The 23,474-nt window shown below is 42.8% G+C and overlaps 1 protein-coding gene, 1 pseudogene and 1 gene segment (V, D, J or C); 2 read left to right on the top strand and 1 right to left on the bottom strand.

The window, feature by feature from the left end:
* The window catches only part of aatka (apoptosis-associated tyrosine kinase a), a 40,229-nt gene extending 32,198 nt beyond the window's left edge, over positions 1–8,031 (bottom strand). Inside the window, exon 1 of one of the 2 annotated variants that reach the window (XM_048246022.1) lies at positions 7,335–8,031. In XM_048246022.1, coding sequence (XP_048101979.1) covers positions 7,335–7,425 — 91 coding nt within the window. In that variant the 5' untranslated portion in view covers positions 7,426–8,031. The remainder of the gene's footprint in view (positions 1–7,334) is intronic. The other variant, XM_048246023.1, reaches the window with a different exon arrangement.
* LOC125296237 lies at positions 6,802–14,810 on the top strand (annotated as a pseudogene).
* A 1,891-nt stretch (positions 14,811–16,701) lies between these two features.
* On the top strand, positions 16,702–23,474 carry LOC125295673. The segment is given in 3 exon segments: positions 16,702–16,843; positions 22,346–22,399; positions 23,073–23,474. Coding segments are annotated over 3 exon segments (517 nt in total).

Raw genomic sequence — 23,474 nt, forward strand, 5'->3', positions numbered from 1 at the left:
ACGGAGCACCTGGAGTTGAAATTTGAAACAGGTGGCGGCCGAGAGTGATTCATCCGAGCTGGACACGGGGGCTAAGGATGTGTGCTGGGCAGGGGAGGCGCTGACCTTTACGAGCTGATTTATGAGCGCTTTAATGGAGGAGAGGCAGAGCAGTGTGGAGCCGGGCAGCCAACTGACAGTCATGGGGGGGCAGGCTGAGGCGGGAGGTAGGGGAAGCCTGCATGAATAATCTCCAGCACTGCAATAACACAGCAGTCCCGTTTGGGCTGCCCATAGAGGACTTCCAAAAGGAGAGAGTGGTCTTCTAATGCTACGGGTCTAAACAAAGGCAGACAGATGCAAAACCTTACATAGCCTTACACATTAGTGGAGATAGATAGGTATATAGATAGATAGATAGATAGATAGATAGATAGATAGATAGATAGATAGATAGAGATGCACCATGTAAGGAGTCAACACAGCCATCTGTGTGTTGGCTTGCCTGTGGCTGGCCTGTGGAGGGAGAGAGTGATGCATTGTGGACTGGCAGACATGCAGAGAGGAGAGGAGAGGAGAGGAAAGAGGGAAGGTGAAAAGAGAGAGGAGAGAAGAGAGAGAGGAGAGGAAAATGGAAGGTGAAAAGAGAGAGGAGAGAAGAGATAGAGAGAGAGAGAAAGAGAGGAGAGGAAAGAGGGATGGTGGAGAGAGAGGAGAGAAGAGAGAGAGAGGAGAGAGACCTCACGAAATGGCTGCTAGGGGACACACTGCTGCTGCTGCCACTGCTGCTGCTGCTGCTGCCTCAGTGGAAAAGCACAAGGGCTCCTCCTCATCCTCCTGCTCCCCCAGGGGGCAGAGCAGCGCTGACAGCAGCCTTCTGTCAAACACTCCAACACAGACCCCAGGACAGGACAGCACAGGACAGCAGCAGCGGACAGAGAGAGACAGAGAGAGAGAGAGAGAGAGAGAGACAGACAACACCAGAGTGAGCATTATAACAATGGACAGAGAGAAGGGACAATTGAAAAAGAGATAAAGACAGAATATGGATAGAATATGGATAGATATGTGAATAGAATATGGATAGATTTATGAGTAGAATATGGATAGATATGGATGCAAACATAGATATGGACAAAGGAGAGGATTGGAGAGAGGACATGACAGGCCAAGTCTGCAATAAAGAGAGAGAGAGAGAGAGAAACTCAGTTCTTGTGACCAAATGGACAGACAGCCTGACCAGACTTCCTGTTTTTCCCCAGTCTCGTATGTCAGCTCTATTTTTGGCAACCCTAGTGATTTTCAGAATATGTTCACTTCTCCCATATTTTCAGTCTTGGCTTTAATTATTGTGAGCATCATGATAATCCTTACATAAGAAAAATGTTATGAGAAGCTGGCCTCAAGCATATCATTTCTTTCCACAGACTGGCCCACTGCTTTCCAAACTGTAGTGTGCTCACCTGATTCAAAAACTACTACACTGGAGGTATTACAGTCATGTGTTTGAAATCCTGAGAACAAAAGGAACTCATAACCAAAAGAAAGTCCCTCACAGAACTGTATGCCACTCCAGATAAGAGCCTTAGCTTGATGCTAGTGAATTAGCACAACAGGAGATGGGGCTGGAAAAAAAAAAAAAACATCAAAAAGAGAAAGAGAAAGAGAGAGAGAGAGAGAGAGAGAGAGGTGATGCTCGTGCATTGGCATTCCTTCATGAAGGCTCAGGTGCCCTCTCTTTTCATGGGCGCTTGGGTGCACAGGTTCACCAAAGGCCACAGACTCCACACTACTGCACCCCAAAAGACTTGACTCCAGCATCATACCGAGTCATTGTAAGTGCTGAGAAGAGTTCTAATGGCATGCAACAACAGCCCCCTTAGAGCCAGGCAAAAAAGACTTTCCTGCTCAGATGATCTCAATGCTTAATGCTTACTGACTGCAGAGCTCCCCTCACACACATTCTCTTTCTCTCTCTCTCTCTCTCTCTCTCTCTCTCTCTCTCTCTCTCTCTCTCTCTCTCGTCTCTCCATTCTTTCTCTACATGGTATTGTGAGAGTGAGGACCCTGGATGTTCCTGCTAAGAGCCACTCTAAGGAAAAGGCGAGCATTGAGTTTATGTAACTGTTCCTTCCCTGGGAACAACATGTGTGTCACAGATAAGAAAGCAAAGACACACACACACACACACACACACACAATTACACACCATAGAAGCATATCCCAGATGAATTGTCCCTGGCAAATCCACTAAACCACTAAACCCACTCTGCATTTTTAACTTGCTGCCACAGCTCAAATACACAGGACCGTCTTGTTCTGTTCCCCTGCTGCTGTTTACACGCTCACGCATTCTCACATCTCTCTCTGCTCTCCCACATCCCCTTCATCCTCTACCCTCAGCTCCTCCACATCTGCACACACACACTCTTTCAGTTCCCTTCCCCTGTCTCTCTCTCTCTCTTTCTCTCTCTCTCTCCTTCTCACTCTTTTCTCTTTTTGTTACAAATAAATGTCAATACGCAGACTTGCTGTATCCACAGACACATCAGTAAACCACTAGCCATACACAGACAAACAAACAAACACACACACACACACACACACACACACACACACACACACACACACACACACACACACACACACACACACACACATACATGCATACAAGCAAACTCTCTCTCTCACACACACACACATACACACACACACGCATACAAAGATAACATTTCCCCAATAATTTGGCCCTCACTCATCCTCCTGTCACAGAGTAATTGTCTGACACATTGTCTGAATTAAAACAAATGATCTTTGTCACACGACCTTTTGTGATTCCCTTCTGCTCTCCTCCCCTGCAGAGTGAGCCGGAGGGAGGCTGCGATTGGACGAGAGGGACCGATCTGGGTCTCGGCGACGTGTTAAATACTTTATGAGATCGTCTGTCACGGCGAGGAGAGGAGAGGAGAGGCGAGGAGAGGAGACGGAAGGCGGAAGCGGTAGGGGAAGAGATGAAGAGGAGGAAGAGGAGGAGAGGAGGGGAAGCATGGCTGCCACACACGTGACACATTTCCACAGGCAGCGCTGCATCGGCATGTTCACTTCTCTTTCCCAACCTGTCTGTCTTCACCCACCCCCTCTTTCTCATCTTCTCTCTCTTGCTCTCTCACTCACTCTTTCTCTTTCATTCTTCTTGTCCTTATCCCTTGCTTTCTTTTTTTAATTCTCTGTTTATTTATTGCATTCTAAATCATAGTCTCTTCATTTCTCACTTTATTTCATTCTCTCATTCTTTCATTCTATTTTCACTTCTCTCTCTCTCTCTCTCTCTCTCTCCTCTCTCTGTCTTTCCAGATCCACTCCATTCCAGTTCAAGCTGCCCCTGCCAGCCTTACGTAATGCCGAGCATGGTAGACTGGCATTGGGGAGAGCAGGGAATTATGAAACCCGTCAGCCCTGTGTTTCATCAGTCAGGGGGGAAGAGGAGGGAAGACGCTGGTTGAAGGGTCTGGGGAAGCACCGCCGCCCGACTCTCACCGCTGCCTGGGGTCATACAGCTGAGCTCGCTCTACGACGGGGGGGATGGGGGGGGGGGTGGGTCACGAGTTCAAAGAGTCTGCTTTGTTTTTTCTTCGTGTCAGCTGTCATGAGTTTGATGTTTTTGCACAATTCAAGAACCAAGAGGAGGAAGTAATGACTGATATTTAGTTGGCATGATGAGTGTGTGGGGAGGGGGGAAGCCTGCTAGCTCTTTTACTTTCAGTTGCTGAGAAGGCACTGTTTCCATGCTGCCTTTTACTTGCCGTGCTTCACTGTCCAGCTGTGTTGCCTGACAACTGCTGCCATTACAGCTGAGGAATCTCACTGTTCACCCGCCTGTTAGAGAGGGGTGGGGGGTGGGGGGGTCATTATAGCTGTCCGTGGTGCTGAAGTGTCAGCACAGGTGCTCCTCGCAAACACAGGCACTGTCCTTGGTGCTGGTATGTCAGAACAGGTACCCTCAACATGCACAGGCCCTCTCCGTGGTCCTGAAATGAACTGCAGGTATTAGGGTACTGGAAAAATCACAAGCTCCTCATCTCCCTCATTCAGTCAACCATGTTGTGTGTTGTGTGGATGTGATTGGAGTGGGTAACTTCTACTTCAATAGTGTGCCATATTTAAACCAGTATTATATGACCCATCCAAGTGCTTGGCCCCTTTACAGCCACAATTAATATTGATTTGTTTTTGTGAGGAGCCCATTTGTAACTACTGACAGAAAGTGACAAAATGAATACCTCTACAAATCAATTTCACTCAATTAGGGAAGATTACATTGAGCCCAAGTGATAGAAAATAGTTAAAGCGATGGTCTGGCTTGCCGAAGAATACTATAATCTGATTTTCATCACTATCAAAGACCATCACTCTCTATCAGATTATCTCAGGCAAAGGCAGGGGATAAAAATAACCTTCCATTTCATTCTTTCATTCCGTTTCATCCCGTTCAGATTCTTGGCATGCCACAAACACACACGCCAGGTGTGCTTCTACTTCAAACTGCACACACATCAAAACAACTAATATTTCACGTGTCTCATGGAGACCTCATTTGGAGAGGTGGAACAAAGTCAGTAAAATAGCGAAAACGCCTTTCTAAACGGGCACATGCGGGGCCCACTCCTGGGACTGCCCCCTCTTGTGTGTGTGTGTGTGTGTGTGTGTGTGTGTGTGTGTGTGTGTGTGTGTGTTTGTGTGTGTGGTGTGTTTGTTTGCATGTTTGCATGAGTATGTGTGTGTACAGTAATGCAGTTTGTGAGTTTGTCTGTTTCTGTGTCTCTGTGTGTGTGCATGTATGTGCATGTGTGTGTGTGCGTGTGCGCATGTGTGCGTGTGTGTGTGTGTGTGTGTGTGTGTGTGTGTGTGTGTGTGTGTGTGTGTGCATGTGTGTGTGTGTGTGTGTGTGTGTGTGTGTGTGTGTGTGTGTGTGTGTGTGTGTGTGTGTGTGTGCGCATGTGTGTGAGGAGTCCTCTCATGACCAGGGCACGTGCCTGCATGGTGTCTCTCCTGCTCAGTAAGAGCCCGCCCCAGTCAGAGCCAGCAGCAGCAACAGCAGTAATAGCAGCAGGAGCAGAAGAAGCAGCTCGTGACTGGACAAGCCCACGATCTGGACCCCAGCTAACCCCGACACTTCAACACATTCTACAGCACCACCTATTAATGTCCTATCCATTAACGTTACCATATAAAGTCTGGACATGTCACCATGTTTCTTTACTGGTCATTTCTTCCCCACCTGTGCTATATTGGTAAGCTTTGGCTCAAACATAAACCAAGCCTCCCACTAGACCCATCCGCCTCTTCCAGAGAAACTCTGTATGTCACAACAGGACACTCATCTGATTGGTTGGCTAGGACAGCAGGTGCCCCTATGGTCTTGTTGGTCTCTTTCACCAACAGACTGGGCCAAGACCAGCCTCCCTCCTCAGGCCTCAGCTGGTTTCCAGGGAGACGGGGGCAGGAGAACCCCAAGCATGTGGCTGATTAACATCTTGCCTGACTCCATCCATCCATCTATCTATCCATCCATCCATCTATTCATCCATCCATCATCCATCCTTCCATTGGATTCTCATGGATTCTCAGAAATGCCACTTGGCCCTGTGGTGATGGATCACCACTGACTGTGTTTACAGAGGGAGGCATCAGGGCACTGTGAAGCCACTGAGACGTCCGAGACCCTCGTTTACTTAGTCTATGATTTACCATAGGTGCACTCCCAACACACATGCAAACAACACACACAGAGAAACAGACACACACACACACACACACACACACACACTCATGTCCATAGCTCTAGTGTGTCTTCACAGATGGCAGCTCCACGGAGTCATCTGCCCGACAGATCAGGCAGCCACAACAGCCATAAATTTCCCCTCTCGCTCTGATGTTGATCTCTCAAATCGCATGGGGAACATCTCAGCCAGACACTTTTAAGCCCCACAGACAAGTGAGGGGAATTCCTGAGCGAGCTTTAGTGAAACTTCTCCCTTGGCAGAAAGATACAGAGTAACAGAGAGAGAGAGAGAGAGAATGCCTGCAGGCAATTTAATCAGTCCACAATGGCCCAGCAGAGGAGAGCCTTTCACTCACGTAATTCCTTTGGCGTGACCAGGGGTGTTCTCTCCACCTCCCCTTACGCAATCTAATTACCAGTGGTGCGTTCGTGAAAGACAGTGCCACACCACGCTATGCTATGCTATGCCACGGCCCGGTAGCACCGCTTGCTGACCGTGGCCTGGCAACAGCCTTGATGCCAGGGAGAGAAATAGGACAGGGCTATTTAGGGGATAGAGAGAGAAGAAGGGGAACAGGGACAGAGGCAGAAGGCGAGAACAAAAAGAACAGTGGATGCGAGAAAGAGAGAGAGAGAGATGGAGAAAGGGAGACAGGGAGAGAGGGAGCAAGAGAGAGAGGGAAAGACAGAGAAAGAGAGAGGGAGAGGGGAAGAAAGAGAGGCCTTTTGTGTGTTAGAAAGAGCAGGAAAGGCACTGGTGGCATTTGTATGCTCAGCACATCACAAAGCAACTCACACTGCTCTGGTTGTGGCTTGGACAGTTTGTCTTCAGCCGTAACTCTGTGGGTCAATGCTCCACCCCCCAACACACACACACACACACACACACACACACACACACTAACAACTGAACACACTGCAGCACCTGAGGATCTCTCATCTCAAGATGACCACCGCCACACACCAAGGGCTTCCACAGCCATGTAAAAAGCTGTGTGTGTGTGTGTGTGTGTGTGTGTGTTAATGTGAAAAAAGTATTCTAGTCACTAGGTCTACTCACACTAACATATGCACATCCAACTTATCAAGTGACATGACAAGACAGCAATAGAAAGCAAATGAAAGCTGCTGCAAGCCATTCCAACTCAAAGGTAAAACCGCACGACCACTGGAGCAGGCTACTCTTACTCATACGCATTACACAACATGGCTTCTGACGTCTCTAACTCTAACTCTAACACTGTTGATGTTTTTACAGCTTATGTGATTTTCCCATGCTGCCAAATCCTATCCTAAAATATGGAACCATTTCTTTCAGAGTATGCTATTCAGAAAATGTCATATTTTAGCTCATCGAACATGGAGTGCGTCGAATTGATCGCAATACTAGTGTAACCTGACAGATGTCATACGCTGCTGATATGTACACACAAACTGAAACACACATGCTTACGTGTTTACACACACACACACACACACACACAGTTTGCGCATCATTTCATGTTAAACTCGTCTGTAATGTCCATCACACCATCGCATGTATTCAGTCAACATAGGTGACGTGTTCACCTACCTGAGTCAAAATGTGAACTGAAGGCAAAGCTCGGGTTGAAGAAAGCGGAGGACATGACTGCCACCAACACAGACGCGGTCATTTTCCTCATAAGGCTTGAGATGCAATGCGGTGAGAAGAAATTTGAATTAGAAAAAAGGAATCTGTCCGGCTACAGAAAAAACAGCAGAGATAAATGCAGCATTTTCTCCTTGATTCTCAGTGAACCGCGCCACTCTGTTTTTCTATCCCTTTTTCTCTTGCATCAGATGCATCCGATTAAGAAACAGATGTCGGAAAACATTTCCGCTCGTCTCTGTTTGGAATTTACCGCAGTCATTCACTTGTCTTTCAGCCGACCTAAACAATCGTGTTTTCCTTGCTTGCCTCTCGTCCATTAGGTTGCTTGTGGTGCGGTCCCTTGAAGTGAAGACACAGCGCACTCGATCGGTCCCTCGTCAACGTGATGCTTTTATTTAAAACATTACCATCCGTGTCCGTGCATCCAACATTTGGCAGCTACGCACAGTAAATCACTGTAAGATTAGGGTTATTAACTAAGTGACTTTCCTACGTGAAGGCGAGGTGAGTTAAACCATATTGTATGTAGAGTTCCAGCCACACTCTTTTCCATAAGCCGCAGTCCCCTCATTACGCCAGCCACGGACTAATGAATTGGATGAGCTCTGTTAGACTGCGCACAGTGAGAGCGCCATCTTGCAGAGGGAACCAAACGAAAACTCACAAATTTGATCTCAGTTCAGATGCAGCAATTTTGCAATCTGACCTAGTAAAAGTTTTGACGAGTTATCCAGGATTTATTCGTTTCTTTTTTATATATAATTATACGTTTGTACAATACGTTTTGGTTTTGTAGTAGCAGTAGGCCTATCATCGCAGCCATCATAAGCACCACTGTAACTGTTTACTAATTTGACACAAACTTTTGTCTAATATCATTGATGAGAAACAAAAGAGTGAGAAACAAAATGTTTCATCAATTCTCTACATACTCACACTGGTAGCAAGTTACAGCTAATGGTCTGTTAACCATTTTGCTTTTTTCTGTATTGTAGTGGATTGTATTGGACAAAAAAACAGGGACTTGCCTAAAATTGCCAATTTGCAGTTAAAATAATAATTGCGAAGTTCCAATCAAATGGAACAACTATTGGTCCCATGTCTACCTTGAAGCAGATGGTAAAAGAGACAAATATTTCTGAAGAATCATTATTGGACAGATACAGATAAAAGTAGTGTCTTGGGGTCACCAAGTCTAAAAAACATTAGAAGTGACCATACAAACAGGGGAAAGCCTTTCTTGTCATTTAACCATAAATGTAAGTGCTGAAGTTGCTAAATGCTACTGGAACTTTGCCTGCAATCATGTTCTCTGGTCAGATGAAAAGTAGCCCTTTTCCAACATAGCCTACATTCAAGGAGGATTTGGCATACATAGAAGAATGACTATACCGTTTCCACCTACTCTGTGCAGTAGATCCATCACAAACATGCAAACACAGGGATATTGCAACAGTCATCTTGTGGGTATTCAGTGTGACATGTGTCCACTAGGATGCACTACAGTGCAAACTTAGATGAGAGGATGTGGGGGTTGGGGGGTGGGAGGACTCCATATTGATACCTATGGATATGATGGCACTGAAGTTCCTGTGGTTAATGGCAGTGGTCCCAATACATATTTAAGGAGAGGGTAAATACCCTGAGGAAATACCCTGAAACACACACACACACACACACACACACACATGTACACCCACTCACACACACCCACTCTCTCCCTCTCTCTCTCTCTCTCTCTCTCTCACACACACACACACACACACACACATACACACACACAGTGTGTTGTCAGTTCATCTTGTCATGTTGCCTTGTGCATGTGAACCACCAATGTTCGCACACACACACACACACACACACACACACACACACATTTTAATTCTTTATTTAAATCCACAAATCATATTACAACAGACAGGATTCAAATATTTCAAGAGATAAGATAGGGCTTTGTCACTCAATGGTATTCAGGGGTACAAAAAACATCTCCTGCGCCATACTGCAAGGCTGCCTATAACTGCAGATATGGAGCAAAACCTTCGCTAGCTGTTTTGTTTTTCTGCTGGAGAGCCCTGCCAGCCTTAACCCACTGAAAACAAGATTGTGGACATGCCCCAAGCTGCCAAAGATCAACACCACTAGCTTGCATTGATAGCCTAGGTCACATAGTTTTGTCCGTATGGGTTGTTACTTCATGATTTTATCATGAAGTTGGCGCACGTAGTTGTTAAAATCCACTGCCAGTTGTTTTGTAGATGCGGCCACTGGCCAAGGCTTGTTTAAAGGCCATCCGTGGTACTGTGACGAGGCACATGTTTAGTACTAGTGTCCAAAGCATATCTTTCTCTGCTGCATTAACGATGGCAGTTACAACGGGCTCTCTCTCTCTCTCTCTCTCTCTCTCTCACACACACACACACACACAAACACACACACACACACAGTTCATGTTGTCAGTTCATCTTGTCATGTTGCCACTTGTGCATGTGAACCACCACCACCACCAATGTGAACACACACATACAGTACATGCACGCACACACAGACACACACACATACACACATATGTACACCCACTCACACACACACACACACACACACAGTTCATGTTGCCACTTGTGCATGTGAACCACCAATGTTCTCACACATATGCATGCACGCAGACACAGACACACACACCCACACTCGTGTTGTAGATGTTAATGTTCTAATGAGGTTCTTTTTACAATAAATGTTCTATTAAAAATACTTTTTGTCATGGTTTTGATATTTATGTTCAAATAAGAGCAGTTACATCTGTACAGTCAAATTTGACCGCAAACAGTAAATAAGGGGGGTAGCAACAGTGTTTAAAGGTTAACTTGTACAGTACAAGTGCAGATGCCATAGCTGCACAGTAGTGCATGGGAAGTTACATACTGTGGACAATAAACATAAGTCAGAGGCTTTCAATCTGCCTGAAGTCCTACCTGAAAGTCTACCAGACCAGTTACAGTGGAACTGATCTGCAGAAGGACAAAACATATGCTGACATTTAAAGTAGTCCTTTTTATGGTAATGACAAGGCAACTACAGTATCTGGAAATTCAGAAAATTATCACAACATGACAGTTGTCTTCGTCATTTCTTATTGAAAAGACATTATGTGTTTCAACTTTTAACCTTAGGAAAAGTAAGAAAAGGGGAAAGCTGCCTTTTGTAATTTAAACTCATTTTTACTGAGTACCAGAATTACTGAATAGATGCTCCAGCAGACTAACTCATTTACAAATTAAATACATTTATATTTTAACCAAAGAATTAAGTTTAGAATTGTAATTATCAAAACTGTTTGTTCAAGCTCCATATCATCTTATCACTTGTACACATCACTGAAGCAGTTTCTCCCCATCTTGAACAATAGCAATGTTTTAGCACATCCATACAACTGATTTTGTACAAATGTCTGCTATTTTGTGTTTTTGTTGTTGTTGTTGTTTTTCAATGGCTAATATCATGTTGGTCAAAATACACTATACTGGTTCCCTGCTGAATTGTCCTACCCCATAAAACAAATTGGCATTATTTCATCGCTTGTGTCATTACAAGCAAATGTGTTGAACTAGCTGTCATAACTAGTTGTCATAGTCTGTTTAGCAAATACATATGTACCTGACAGAAGGGAACGTCAGGATGTATAGAAAGATGTAATGTGGTGCCCTGACCAAGGGGTGTTTTATGGTATGTTGGTCATTTGAACAATGCTGTAAAAGCCTTGGTTTTCTTTATACAGTCACAATGTCTGTCAACAGTTAAAACTTTGAAACATATCCACTGTTTTGCAATCAACCCCCTCCAAACACAATAATGTGTAACTTATAGTGAAATAGAAAATAGTGCTTCCTTGCGCATTATTCATTATATACAGTACGTACAAAGAAACTGTCATATTGACAACAGGACAGATCGGTTTGACTATCTTGGCAAACAATGGCATCATGAATTACCATTTTGATTGCATTGACCATTTTATCGGCATGAATATTTGCTTTTGAGGCAAAAACTAAGCATTTTGAGCAAGAAGTTCTTTTGCACATTATCCACTATGTGGTGCAGTTTGCATTAATTGTTTTTGAGAAATGCACTAACTGTGGAGAAATGCACCAAAAGCGACTGAGAAAAACTGTAGCTCTTACAGTAATTGCATGTGTTGCGTTGTGAAAACTGCATTTCTGAGTAAAAACACATGGTGGCAGTAAAGAGCCATGCTCTGGTCAAAGATCATCCTCTGTAGTTGTCTTTTGGTCGCCTTGATAGTCTCAAAGGTAAAAAGGGGAAGTGATTTATCATTTTACACAAAGTCTTCTGAAATCTTCAGCACCTTCTATAATACAAACATTATTATTATGGAGTAAAAGAAATCTCAGATTTGTATGAACAAACAGTTTTATTCCATTTCTGACCAAAGGAGAGAAAGATACGGACACATTTAGAGAATGAAGTGAGTTATCAACACAGCTTTACCTCTTGTATATTTCAGAGTGTGAAGTGTGTGTCCCTCCCACCAGCACCAGTCAGGCTGTTCCAGCACCTCTCACACTCTACCCAGGTCACACAGGATACACCTGCTGGCCTCGGCTCTCTATTTCTAACAATGCAAATACTGAAACCCTCTTTACAAATCCTCACACGCAGTCAACCAAGACAGTGAATTTCATTTCTGTCCTCTCAGTATCTGAACAGGAATCATATAACGAGAGTCATTTAAGGCTGATCTTTAAGCAATTTAAATGGATAGATGTCTGCTTCAGATCCTGAAATTAAAAGAACATTTCTAATTTTTTAGAAATCCCAATACCATTGCCCCAAGTAAATCAATGAATAAATAGTTCATAAATAATCAGGATCAGACAGTTCTCATATGTTAATTATAAATAAGCAAAACAGCTACATCTACACTGACTGAATATCCTGCACTACAACTAGTTTAATGTCAGTCTGGATGACTAAAGTGATACATTATGATGTGAAGAGATACATTATGATACATTATGTGAGAAAACATGGTGATACTACACAGAGTTGGTCATCTCACCTGACCAGAAAAACATGTAAAACCATTTTCATTACCAAAAATAGCTGTTGGTGAAACTATTTAGCTGCTGAATACCCAAATTAATTGATTAAACTAGACTTTAATAATAGAGTACTAAGATTAATTTGTGGATGTATTTGTGTGATAAATATTTCATTGTCCCATTGCATGTTATTTCTGGTATCTGGTAATTATAAACTAATAGACAAGCTGGGGTTAAAATATTTTGTTACATTTTGAAGGGACTAAACCTGATTGGTTGATTTCTGAGCGCTTGTGTCCTTATAGGAGGGTCCTGCAGTGTGTCCTCTCCTCACACTCCACCTCTGCTCATCTCTCTGCTGGACAGTAGGAGCCGTTCACTCCACACACTGACAACATGCTGGGGACACTCTGCACTCTCATCACGGCTCTGGCATGTAAGTTCATATTATCTATGCATGATGAAATATCAATGACAAAATATTATGTAGGCAGGCCAACACCAACAACAAAATGTTCACATTCATTTTACATTCTTCTCCACAGATATCAGCTGTCAGAAAGTGGTAACCCAGACACCATTATCACTTCCTGTGAAAACAACTGAGAAAGCAACCTTGAACTGTAACATTGCCAAAGATGAGGGCCAATATGTTTCTTGGTATAAACAGATTCCTCTTAATGCTCCACAGTTTGTGTTAAGATTCCGTCGCTCTCTTAGTTCTCCAGATGTTTATGGAACTGGTTTCTCATCTGACCATGTCACATCTAAAGCCTCATCAAGCATAGACCATCAGTTACTCATCAGCAATGTAATTGTGGAAGACTCAGCCACATATTACTGTGCTACATGGGACAGCACTGCTAAGGAGACGGTATCACAGTGGTTTCCACCATGACAAAAACCCACCCAGTGACATCAGTTCTGCTCATGGCAGTTATCAAGATATCGTGTCCTTGGATATTGAAAGGTTGGATTTTAATCCAAACTCTGGAGGGACTGTTGTGATCTTGAGGAAGTAGAGAAAGTGAAGGTCTGAGGAGAGATGCTGTTTCAGTTCCACCTCTCAGTTCTGAAACTGGGGAGGTTTTTGTATGACGGAAGATATGAGATAAATCACTGTGGTATTCGGACAAGGCACCAAGCTGATTGTAACTGGTAAGTCAACTTTCCTTTTCAAAGTTATTGCGCTATGTATTTGTGGATTGTTGCAAATGTTGTAGTTTTGATCATTGGCTTTCAAACTGTGTATGTTTTAACTGTGTGGAATTTATAATGGATAGACCTACATAGATTATGCTTTTCTTTTGTCAAAATCTTGGAAGAAACTTTAATAAAGGATTTTATCCCATTTTATTAAATACTTAAGTCAGCATTGACAACCACAACTTTATATATTTTGTAGATTGGGATGCTTCTGAATTTAATTCATCATTGATGATAATTGTGTATTTTAAGATGGAAGGTATTTTCCTGAAATTCATATCTATACCAAGTATTTAATTACATACTTTTACAATGACAATACCGTATTTGATCATTAGTTGAAGATGTATAGAATTTTAATCATATGGCATATGTCAACATAAATCAACTGATATAAGATAAAATATATATATATATACAAGCTAGCATTATTTTCACTAATGTTGACAGTGGCAAACATCTTATTTGTGTTGCTCTATGATGTATAGTAAAAAGGTAATATTGCAACAGGTATGCATTAATAAAAGTGTTTCTCCTGCTACTTCCCTCACCTTAACTTATTTTCCAAAAATTAAGCTGGCTCTTGAGCACATTATAGATAAACATTACAGATTCATTACAGATAAATCCTTTGTGTGTTAGAGAGATATTTTGTTACTACTTCTCCCAGCTCTACTAGTAGTCTGTGTGTGTTTGAGAGACATGTTGTGTCCACTGATCTCTGCTGTGTGTCTTGTGCTGTGTGTGTTTCAGACTCGGCGCTGCCCGCTGCGTCTCTGACCCTCTTCCCTCCATCCAGCGCGGAGCTGCAGGCCGACAGAGTCACTGTGGTGTGTGTGGCAGAGGACCTGCCCACGGGCTTTGCTGAGGTCAGCTGGGCGGTCAGTGGGAACCCGGTCAGCAGCGGCATCAGCACCGGCTCCCCTCAGCAGCAGCCCAACAAAGTTCGGCTCAGCAGCCTCCCCTGACCATCAGGCGGCCCGACTGGACCAGCGACAAAGACGTGTCCTGCCAGGTGGCCAGTGCCAGCTCCACAGCCTCCAAGAGCATCAAGCAGTCAGACTGCAGCAACTGAGGCCAAAGGAAAAGTGGCTGATATTTACTAACATTTTACAGATTGAATGTTCTTTTGAATGCTGCATTATTTCATTTTAATAAAGAGCATATTATTAAGTTTGTTTGGTCTTTGACTTCTTCTGGTCTTCCTGCTTCTTACTTCCTACTTTCCACTGAAATTATGTGCATTTCATAGACAAAATCTATAAATGATTATTTGACCTTTTTTAACCAAACTGCATTTGAGATGTCTTTTCCCCACATCTCTCATCAGTCCTACTCATTATGGGGAAGTACCTGTTGTTTCTTCATTTCTATTTAGAGTCCCATGAAAATCTGGTGGTTTCTCTTTTTCACACACGATTGATCAAGGGGCACGCCACTCACAGTTACTACACCTGCAGGCAGGGTTCAATATAAGCAACGCCCCCCTGGCCTGAGACAAGTAAAAGAGCATGTCAGGCACGTTGGTAGGCCGGTCACTGGCCCGTTTGTGCCAATGTTAGTTTTTCTGCCCATCACCAACACAAGTAATTTCAGCTCACCTACCATGCTAACTAGTTGAAGCTATAAGCCAAACAGAACGAGGGGCTTTATTACAATGTAATAATGAAAAATTTATTTTTATGTAAAAGTGACTTTTTGGGGCCAGTAAAAATACTTAGGTACTGCACATGGTGTCTGAATTGCAGACATCTCATCCCCAAGCCCTCCTTCTTATCTATGGGGACGTTGACCATGCCTTCCTGTCTACCACATCTGATATTCACACAGTATGTAAACTGCCACACTAGAGAAAATAGAACTTTAGACTTATTTTATGTAAACATAAAAGATGCATATAGATCATTACCTCTCTCTCAACTGGGCTGTTCTGATCACAGCCTAGTCTATCTGCTTCCTGGCTACATACCTTTAGTGAACAAACAACCGACAGCCAAGAGGTATGTAAGGAAATGGTCTGCTGAGCATGGACCAGCATGGCGCTCAGAGACTGTTTTGATACAACAGACTGAGAAGATGTGGATAGTCTGACAAACTTGCATGACAGACTACATCAACTTCTGTATACCTGTCAAGAGGGTGAGGTGTTTTCCCCAACAACAAACCCTGGGTGACCCCTGAGCTGAAGGCCCTTCTGAACGAGAAGAAGACGGTTTTTAGATCTGGGGACAAAGAGGAGCTGAGGAGAGTGCAGAGGTTGAAGAGGGAGATAAGGAAGAGAAAGACACCTACAGGAGGAAACTGGAGGAGCATCTGGAGGGGTTTGAAAATGATCTCAGGCCATGGTAAAGACAGTGGAAGACGCCCTGAACATGGAGATACTGTAGGGAATGGGCGAATAAATTTAACACAAAACTGTTTTCCAACCGATTGGATGTTGCCTGCCCTTCCGCCCCAGCACCTGCCCACTAGAGACCAGACCAGTCAGTGCTACTCCATCACCCCCCTCCCATTCCCTCCCCTGGGGCCCCACTGTCACCAGTTGCACCCCTGTCACACTAATCCCCCACCCCCCAGCCTCTCTATAACAGCAGAACAGGTGAGAGTGTGTGCTAAGGAAGACAAAAGCAGGAAACGCTACGAGCCCTGTTGGTATCAGTTCCAGGATGCTCACAGAATGTGCAGATCAACACTGCGGGGTCTTTCTACAACACATCTTCAACGTTAGCCTCAGGCTGGAGGAAGTCCCAACCCTGTGGAAGACCTCCTGTGTTGTTCCTGTCTCCAAGACTGCGCACCCTTGGGAGCCTAACCATTTCAGACCAGTAGCCATGATATCCCATCTGATGAAGAGCATGGAGTGGATCGTTCTAAACCACCTTCGATGCCTGGTAAGCAATGAGATGGACCCACTCCAGTTCGCGTACCAACCAGGTGTTCCAGCTCCACCGTTCCCTCTCTCACCTGGAGAACACTGGGGACTCTGTAAGTGTCATGTTTTTTTTTTTTCCAGTGCTTTTAACACAATTCATTCAGCACTGATGAGGGTGCAGCTGGAAAGAGCTGGGGTGGACTGCAACCTGGCTGCCTGGATCACCGACTACCTCACTAACAGACCACAGTATGTGAGACTACGTGGCTGTGAGTTGGATGTGGTAGTCTGCAGCCCAGAGGCCCCACAAGGTACAGTGCTCTCCCTCTTTCTCTTCACCCTGTATACATTGGACTTCAGATACAACACACAGACAGCTGTCACCTCCAGAAGTTCTCAGATGACACAGCCATTGTTGGGGAATGATCTGGAATATAGGGAGGTCATTGCCAACATTGTCGAGTGGTGTGGAGGAAATTACCTTTGGATGCACGCCAGTAAGACTAAAGAGATGGTGACTGACTTTCGCAGCAAGGCGCCATCATTTGCACCACTGAGCATTCAGGGAGCGGAGATTGAGGTGGCATAAGTCTATCTAATGGTGTTCACCTTAACAATAGAGTGGACTGGACACACAACACAGATGCCCTGTACAAGAAGGGCCAAAGTCGCTCCATCTGCTGAGAAGACTGAGGTCCTTCGGTGTGTATAGGTCACTGTTAAGCACTTTTTATGACACAGTGGTAGCGTCTGCAATTATTAACACAGAGGTCAGTTGCGGAAGTGGGAGCTCTGAGGGACAGAAAGAAATTTAATATGCAGATTAGGAGCGCTGGCTCTGTCATTGGCTGCTCTCTGGACACCTGTGGTGGTGGGTTTAGAGGAGGATGTTGGACAAACTTGCATCCATCATGGCCAATCCCTCTCACCCCCTGCACGGGACAGTGGGAGCTCTAAGCAGCTCTTTCAGCAACCGATCCATCTTGTAAGAAGGAATGTTACTGCAGGTCTTTCATTCCGTCTGCAATTAGGCTCTATAATACCATTGTCATCAAGCACTGCACTGTTATTATTTCTGTGTGCAGTATTCATTTTTTTTTTCAACAATTTATTTGTATTTCTTTATATTGTTTAATATTTTTGCTATGTATTCTTTTTATTGCTGGGTCCAACCTTCCTGGCTGTTGTAACAACAACATTTCCCAGGTGTGGGATTAGTCTTATCTTATCTTATCTTATCTTATCGATCTTAATGTCTTATGTTGGACTCTGCCTGCACGAGATGGCATTTATAATAAATTGCCTACCATAGCATAAATTGGTCAATTATATAAATTTGATATCCATGTTAATTCAACTTTAATCCATATTAATTGAACTCAAAAGAAGCCGTGCACTCAGTCATTACGTAGAACATAGGTTCTCAAAGTGCGGCCAGGGGGGCAATGGCGGCCCGCGGAAACATTTCTGGCAGCCCGCGATAACATCTGATAACATCTGTAAAACTGTTAAAACTGTACAACTGTACTGTGTGCTTTGAAAAGAATGAATCTCTGTTTAGTGGTGTGTCGTGGCAGTCAGGTTTTCCTGTGGTGCTTTGGTAGCTGGAATTGGCCCTGAATAAGGCCTATGCTGATAAGAAGCAAGGCACACTGAGACTGTTTGTTCTAAATAAGTTTGTACTTGAAATGAACTGCATCCAGAACTGTTATATCCCAAATTTGCCCGTTGAGGGTAGAGAACCCCAGGGATTGTTTGTGCATTGCAATTTTTCTTAAGGTTTACACAAGTTTTGCCAGGTTTCGCCTCAGTTATGAATTAAAATATGTTTAATGCAATAAATATAAACTGTAGAGATGTAACCTGGTCATTAAAATGATTACAAATGGGATTTATTTTCCAGGTTTTTTCTTTTTTTCTTTTTCTCCCCCCGCCCCTTTGGTGGCCCTCAGTTCAATGTTGGGTTCCTGAATTGGACCTCACCAATCAAAACTGTGAGAACCCCTGACGTAGAGGTATAGCATAGCCAAGATATTCTCATATGCAGCACCCTCCCCAGATTTGTATTTCCACCCCTGGTAAAGTTGGGTAAAAAGAAGTATAAACGATAATCAATTTATCAGTTTATCTAGGAATGTAATCAATGAGGATAGATCCACCGTTAAAGAAATGTGGATTTATTCTGAGAAAAAAAGAATGTATTATAAAGAAATATATATATATATTCTAACAAAAACACATATGCCACAAATATCAGCACCCCTTTATTTCACATAGCCTATTGTACAGTCTCCATTTGCAAATGAAACAGAAATGCATAAAGTTGGATAATGCGTCAGCCAAATGTAAAGTAATATTATAAAGAAAGGAGATCATCGCTTTTTTTGCAGAATCTCTCCAGATTGTTCATATACCTAAATCTTGTCGTGCATTATTTCACCATCACTGGTTTTCTATGGATTTCAGATTAGGCGACTGAGATAGATCACCATGGCAGAAGCTTGATTTTCTGTTCAGTAAGCCACTTTAGTGTTGAGCTGTACATGTGTTTAGGTTCAGTGACCTGCTGGATGATCCAATCATGACCCACGTTTAGTGTCAAAGACAGATTTAGGTTTGAAATGGACAGGAATTTCATGGAGTCCATGATAATATGGACCCTAATGATGTTTCCAGGACTTGTAGAATAAAAACAGCCCCGCAACATCACAGTCCCTCCACCAGACTGATCAACAGGAATGGGGTTATGTTCTGGATAGTCATTCTTGTATGTAGCATACACCAAACTCTTCATGAGTGTTTTCGCCAAAAATCTCATTTTCATTCCATCTGACCACAGAATATGATTACAGCCTTTTGCAAATGAAATTACATGAAAAGAAAGGATTTTTTCCTGCCATGTTTTTTTAAAAAGAAATCGTTACATTTCATCATTTATACAGTGTTACGGTGACTATATCTAATTTAATTGTTGTTATGAACAGGATATGTGATGATTCTGTGAATACTGGATATGGGGCCCCCGTTGTACAATGCCTGCATACCACAAATAGTGCAATCATACAATCAATGATAGCATGTGGTTATAAATTCTTTGACGCAACAGTTAATTTTCTGGACCAGTGAGTGATATTTGGGTAATTTTCTGCGGCACACCTGATGATCTCTCACGGCACACTAGTGTGCCCCGGCACAGGTTGAAAAACACTGGCATAAATATTTGCTTTTGAGGAAAAAATTAAGGATTTTGAGCAAGAAACATCCTTTTGCATGTTATCCACTATGTGGTGCAGTTTGTACTAATTGTTTTGAGAAATGCATTAACTGTTCAAATGTTCATTATGATTTGAGAAATGCACCAAAAGCGACTGTGAAAAACTTTATGTCATAATTACATGTGTTGCGTTGTGAAAACTGCATTTCTGAGTAAAAACACATGGTGGCAGTAAAGAGCCATGCTCTGGTCAAAGATCGTCCTCTGTAGTTGTCTTTTGGTCGCCTTGATAGTCTCAAAGGTAAAAAGGGGAAGTGATTTATCATTTTACACAAAGTCTTCTGAAATCTTCAGCACCTTCTATAATACAAACATCATTACTATGAAAGAAATCTCAGATTTGTATGAACAAACAGTTTTATTCCATTTCTGACCAAAGGAGAGAAAGATACGGACACATTTAGAGAATGAAGTGAGTTATCAACACAGCTTTACTTCTTGTATATTTCCGAGTGTGAAGTGTGTGTCCCTCCCACCAGCACCAGTCAGGCTGTTCCAGCACCTCTCACACTCTACCCAGGTCACACAGGATACACCTGCTGGCCTCGGCTCTCTATTTCTGACAATGCAAATACTGAACCCCTCTTTACGAATCCTCACACGCGGTCAGCCATGACAGTGAATTTCATTGCTGTCCTCTTAGTGTCTGAACAGTAATCATATCGATAGTCATTTAAGGCTGATCTTTAAGCAATTTAAATGGATAGATTTGTCTGCTTCAGACGCTGAAATTAGAAGAAAATTTTTAATTATCACATCACCATTGCCCCAAGTAAAACAACAAATAAATAGTTCATAAATAATCAGGAACAGTTCACATTTGTTAATATATAAATACGCAAAACAGCTACATCTACCCTGACTGAATATCCTGCACTACAAATGATGTGTGTTTGTCACTAGTTTAGTTTCAGTCTGGATGACTAAAGTTATACATTGTGAAGAGATACATTATGATACATTATATGAAAAAGCATGGCGCTACTACACAGAGTTGGTCATCTCACCTGACCAGAAAAACATGTAAAACCATTTTCATTACCAAAAATAGCTGTTGGTGAAACTATTCATCTGCTGAATACTCAAATTAATTGATAAAACTAGACTTGATAACTAGATAATAAATACTACTAAGATTAATGCAGATGTATTTTTGTGAAAAATATTAAATTGTTCCATTGCATGTTCTTTCTGGTATCTGGCAATTATAAACTAATAGACAAGCTGGGGTTAAAATATTTTGTTACATTTTGAAGGGACTAAACCTGATTGGTTGATTTCTGAGCGCTTGTGTCCTTATAGGAGGGTCCTGCAGTGTGTCCTCTCCTCACACTCCACCTCTGCTCATCTCTCTGCTGGACAGTAGGAGCTGTTCACTCCACACACTGACAACATGCTGGGGACACTCTGCACTCTCATCACGGCTCTGGCATGTAAGTTCATATCATTTATACATGGCAAGATATCAATGACAATATATTATGTAGGCAAACCAACACCAACAGCAAAATGTTCACATTAATTTTACATATTCTTCTCCACAGATATCAGCTGTCAGAAAGTGGTAACCCAGACACCATTATCACTTTCTGTGAAAACCGATGAGAAAGCAACTTTGAACTGTAACATTGCAAAAGATGAGAACCAATATGTTTCTTGGTATAAACAGATTCCTCTTGATACTCCACAGTTTGTGTTAAGGTTCTATCACTCTCATAGTTCTCCAGATGCTTATGGAACTGGTTTCTCATCTGACCATGTCACATCTAAAGCCTCATCAACCATAGACTATCAATTACTCATCAGCAATGTAGTTGTGGAAGACTCAGCCACATATTACTGTGCTACATGGGACAGCACTGCTAATGAGTGGGTATCACAGTGGTTTCCACCATGACAAAAACCCACCCAGTGACCTCAGTTCTGCTTATGGCAGTTATCAAGACATCGTGTCCTTTGATGTCGAAAGGTTGGATATAAAGAAAACAAAGGATTTAATCTCTGAAGTTGTGTGTACTGTGACTATTTGTGGAACCTCTGTAATCTGCGATGTGGGATTTTAATCCAAACCCTGGAGGGACTGTTGTGATCTTGAGGAAGTGGAGAAAGTGAATGTCTGAGGAGAGGTGCTGTTTCAGTTCCACCTCTCAGTTCTGAAACTGGGGAGGCTTTTGTACGACGGAAGATATGGGATGAATCTGTAAGGGTCCTGTCGTGTTTTGTTTTCCCCGTTTAGTGTTCATGCCTTCATCTCTTGTTTACTTCCTGTGTCCTGTTCCATGTGTTTCTTTGTTTTGCCATGTGTTTCTGTTCCCTGTGCCCGTGTCTCCGCCCCTCACCTGATCCGCGTTAGTTTGTTAATTATGGTTTCCACCTGTCTTGTTTTACCTTGTTCCTTGTCCACCTGAGCCTTGTTAAATCCCTGTGTATATAAACCCCTAGTTTCGTTATGTTCCTTCTGTGTCATTGTTGTAAGATTCCTGCGCTGCACTCTGTAACTGAAGTCAGTAAATCTACTCTTGGTCAATTTATCTAGCAGTCTGTGACAGAATCACTGTGGTATTCGGACAAGGCACCAAGCTGATTGTAACTGGTAAGTCAACTTTCCTTTTCAAATTTACTGTGCCAGAAATATTTCTGGATTTTTGTAAATATTGTATTTTCAATAACTCTTTCAATCGGAGTTCCAACTGTGGTGAATTTATATTTGACTGCATTACATCAACAATGCTGTAAAACTTGCTTGTGAACCTCGGAGGAAGCGTTAAGAATGATGTGGTTGTCCCATTTCATTCAATGCTTTAGTCAGCAGATTTCTTCTTAATTAACTTTTCATTATTTTATAGATTTGAGGTCTTTATGCATTTAATCATATATCATTGGTTATAATTGTGGATTTATATGTTTTTATGTACAGTATCTGACCAAAATTCATGATGCCAAGTATTAAATTACATGAACAATATTATATTTGATCATTAGTTGTTGTTGTATAGAAGTAAAATGGGTCATATGACCTATCTCAACGGAAGTCAATCAATTCAAGAAATATTTATCTTATCTACAAAGGGTTAGTTTTTTTCATGAATAGTAATATTGACAGTGGCAAATATGTATCTTATTTGTGTTGCTTTGAGATGTTTTATTTTTTTAGGAGATACTACTATTGCTACTATTTCCGTCATCTATAATAGTTGTCTGTGTGTGACACATGTTATGTGTCCACTGCTGCTGATCTCTGCTGTGTCTTGTGCTGTGTGTTTCAGACTCGGCGCTGCCCGCTGGGTCTCTGACCCTCTTTCCTCCATCCAGCGCAGAGCTGCAGGCCGACAGTCACTGTGGTGTGTGTGGCAGAGGACCTGCCCACAGGCTTTGCTGAGGTCAGCTGGGCGGTCAGTGGGAACCCGGTCAGCAGCGGCATTAGCACCGGCTCCCCTCAGCAGCAGCCCAACAAGAAGTTCCGGCTCAGCAGCCTCCTGACCATCCAGACGGCCGACTGGACCAGCGACAAAGACGTGTCCTGCCAGGTGGCCAGTGCCAGCTCCACAGCCTCCAAGAGCATCAAGCAGTCAGAATGCAGCAACTGAGGCCAAAGTTTTTTACTAATGTTAGATTGAATGTTCTTTTGAATGCTGCATTATTTTATTTTAATAAAGAGCATAAGTTTG

Source organism: Alosa alosa, chromosome 6 (assembly GCF_017589495.1).
Source record: "Alosa alosa isolate M-15738 ecotype Scorff River chromosome 6, AALO_Geno_1.1, whole genome shotgun sequence".
In the NCBI taxonomy this organism is placed as follows: Eukaryota; Metazoa; Chordata; class Actinopteri; order Clupeiformes; family Clupeidae; genus Alosa; species Alosa alosa.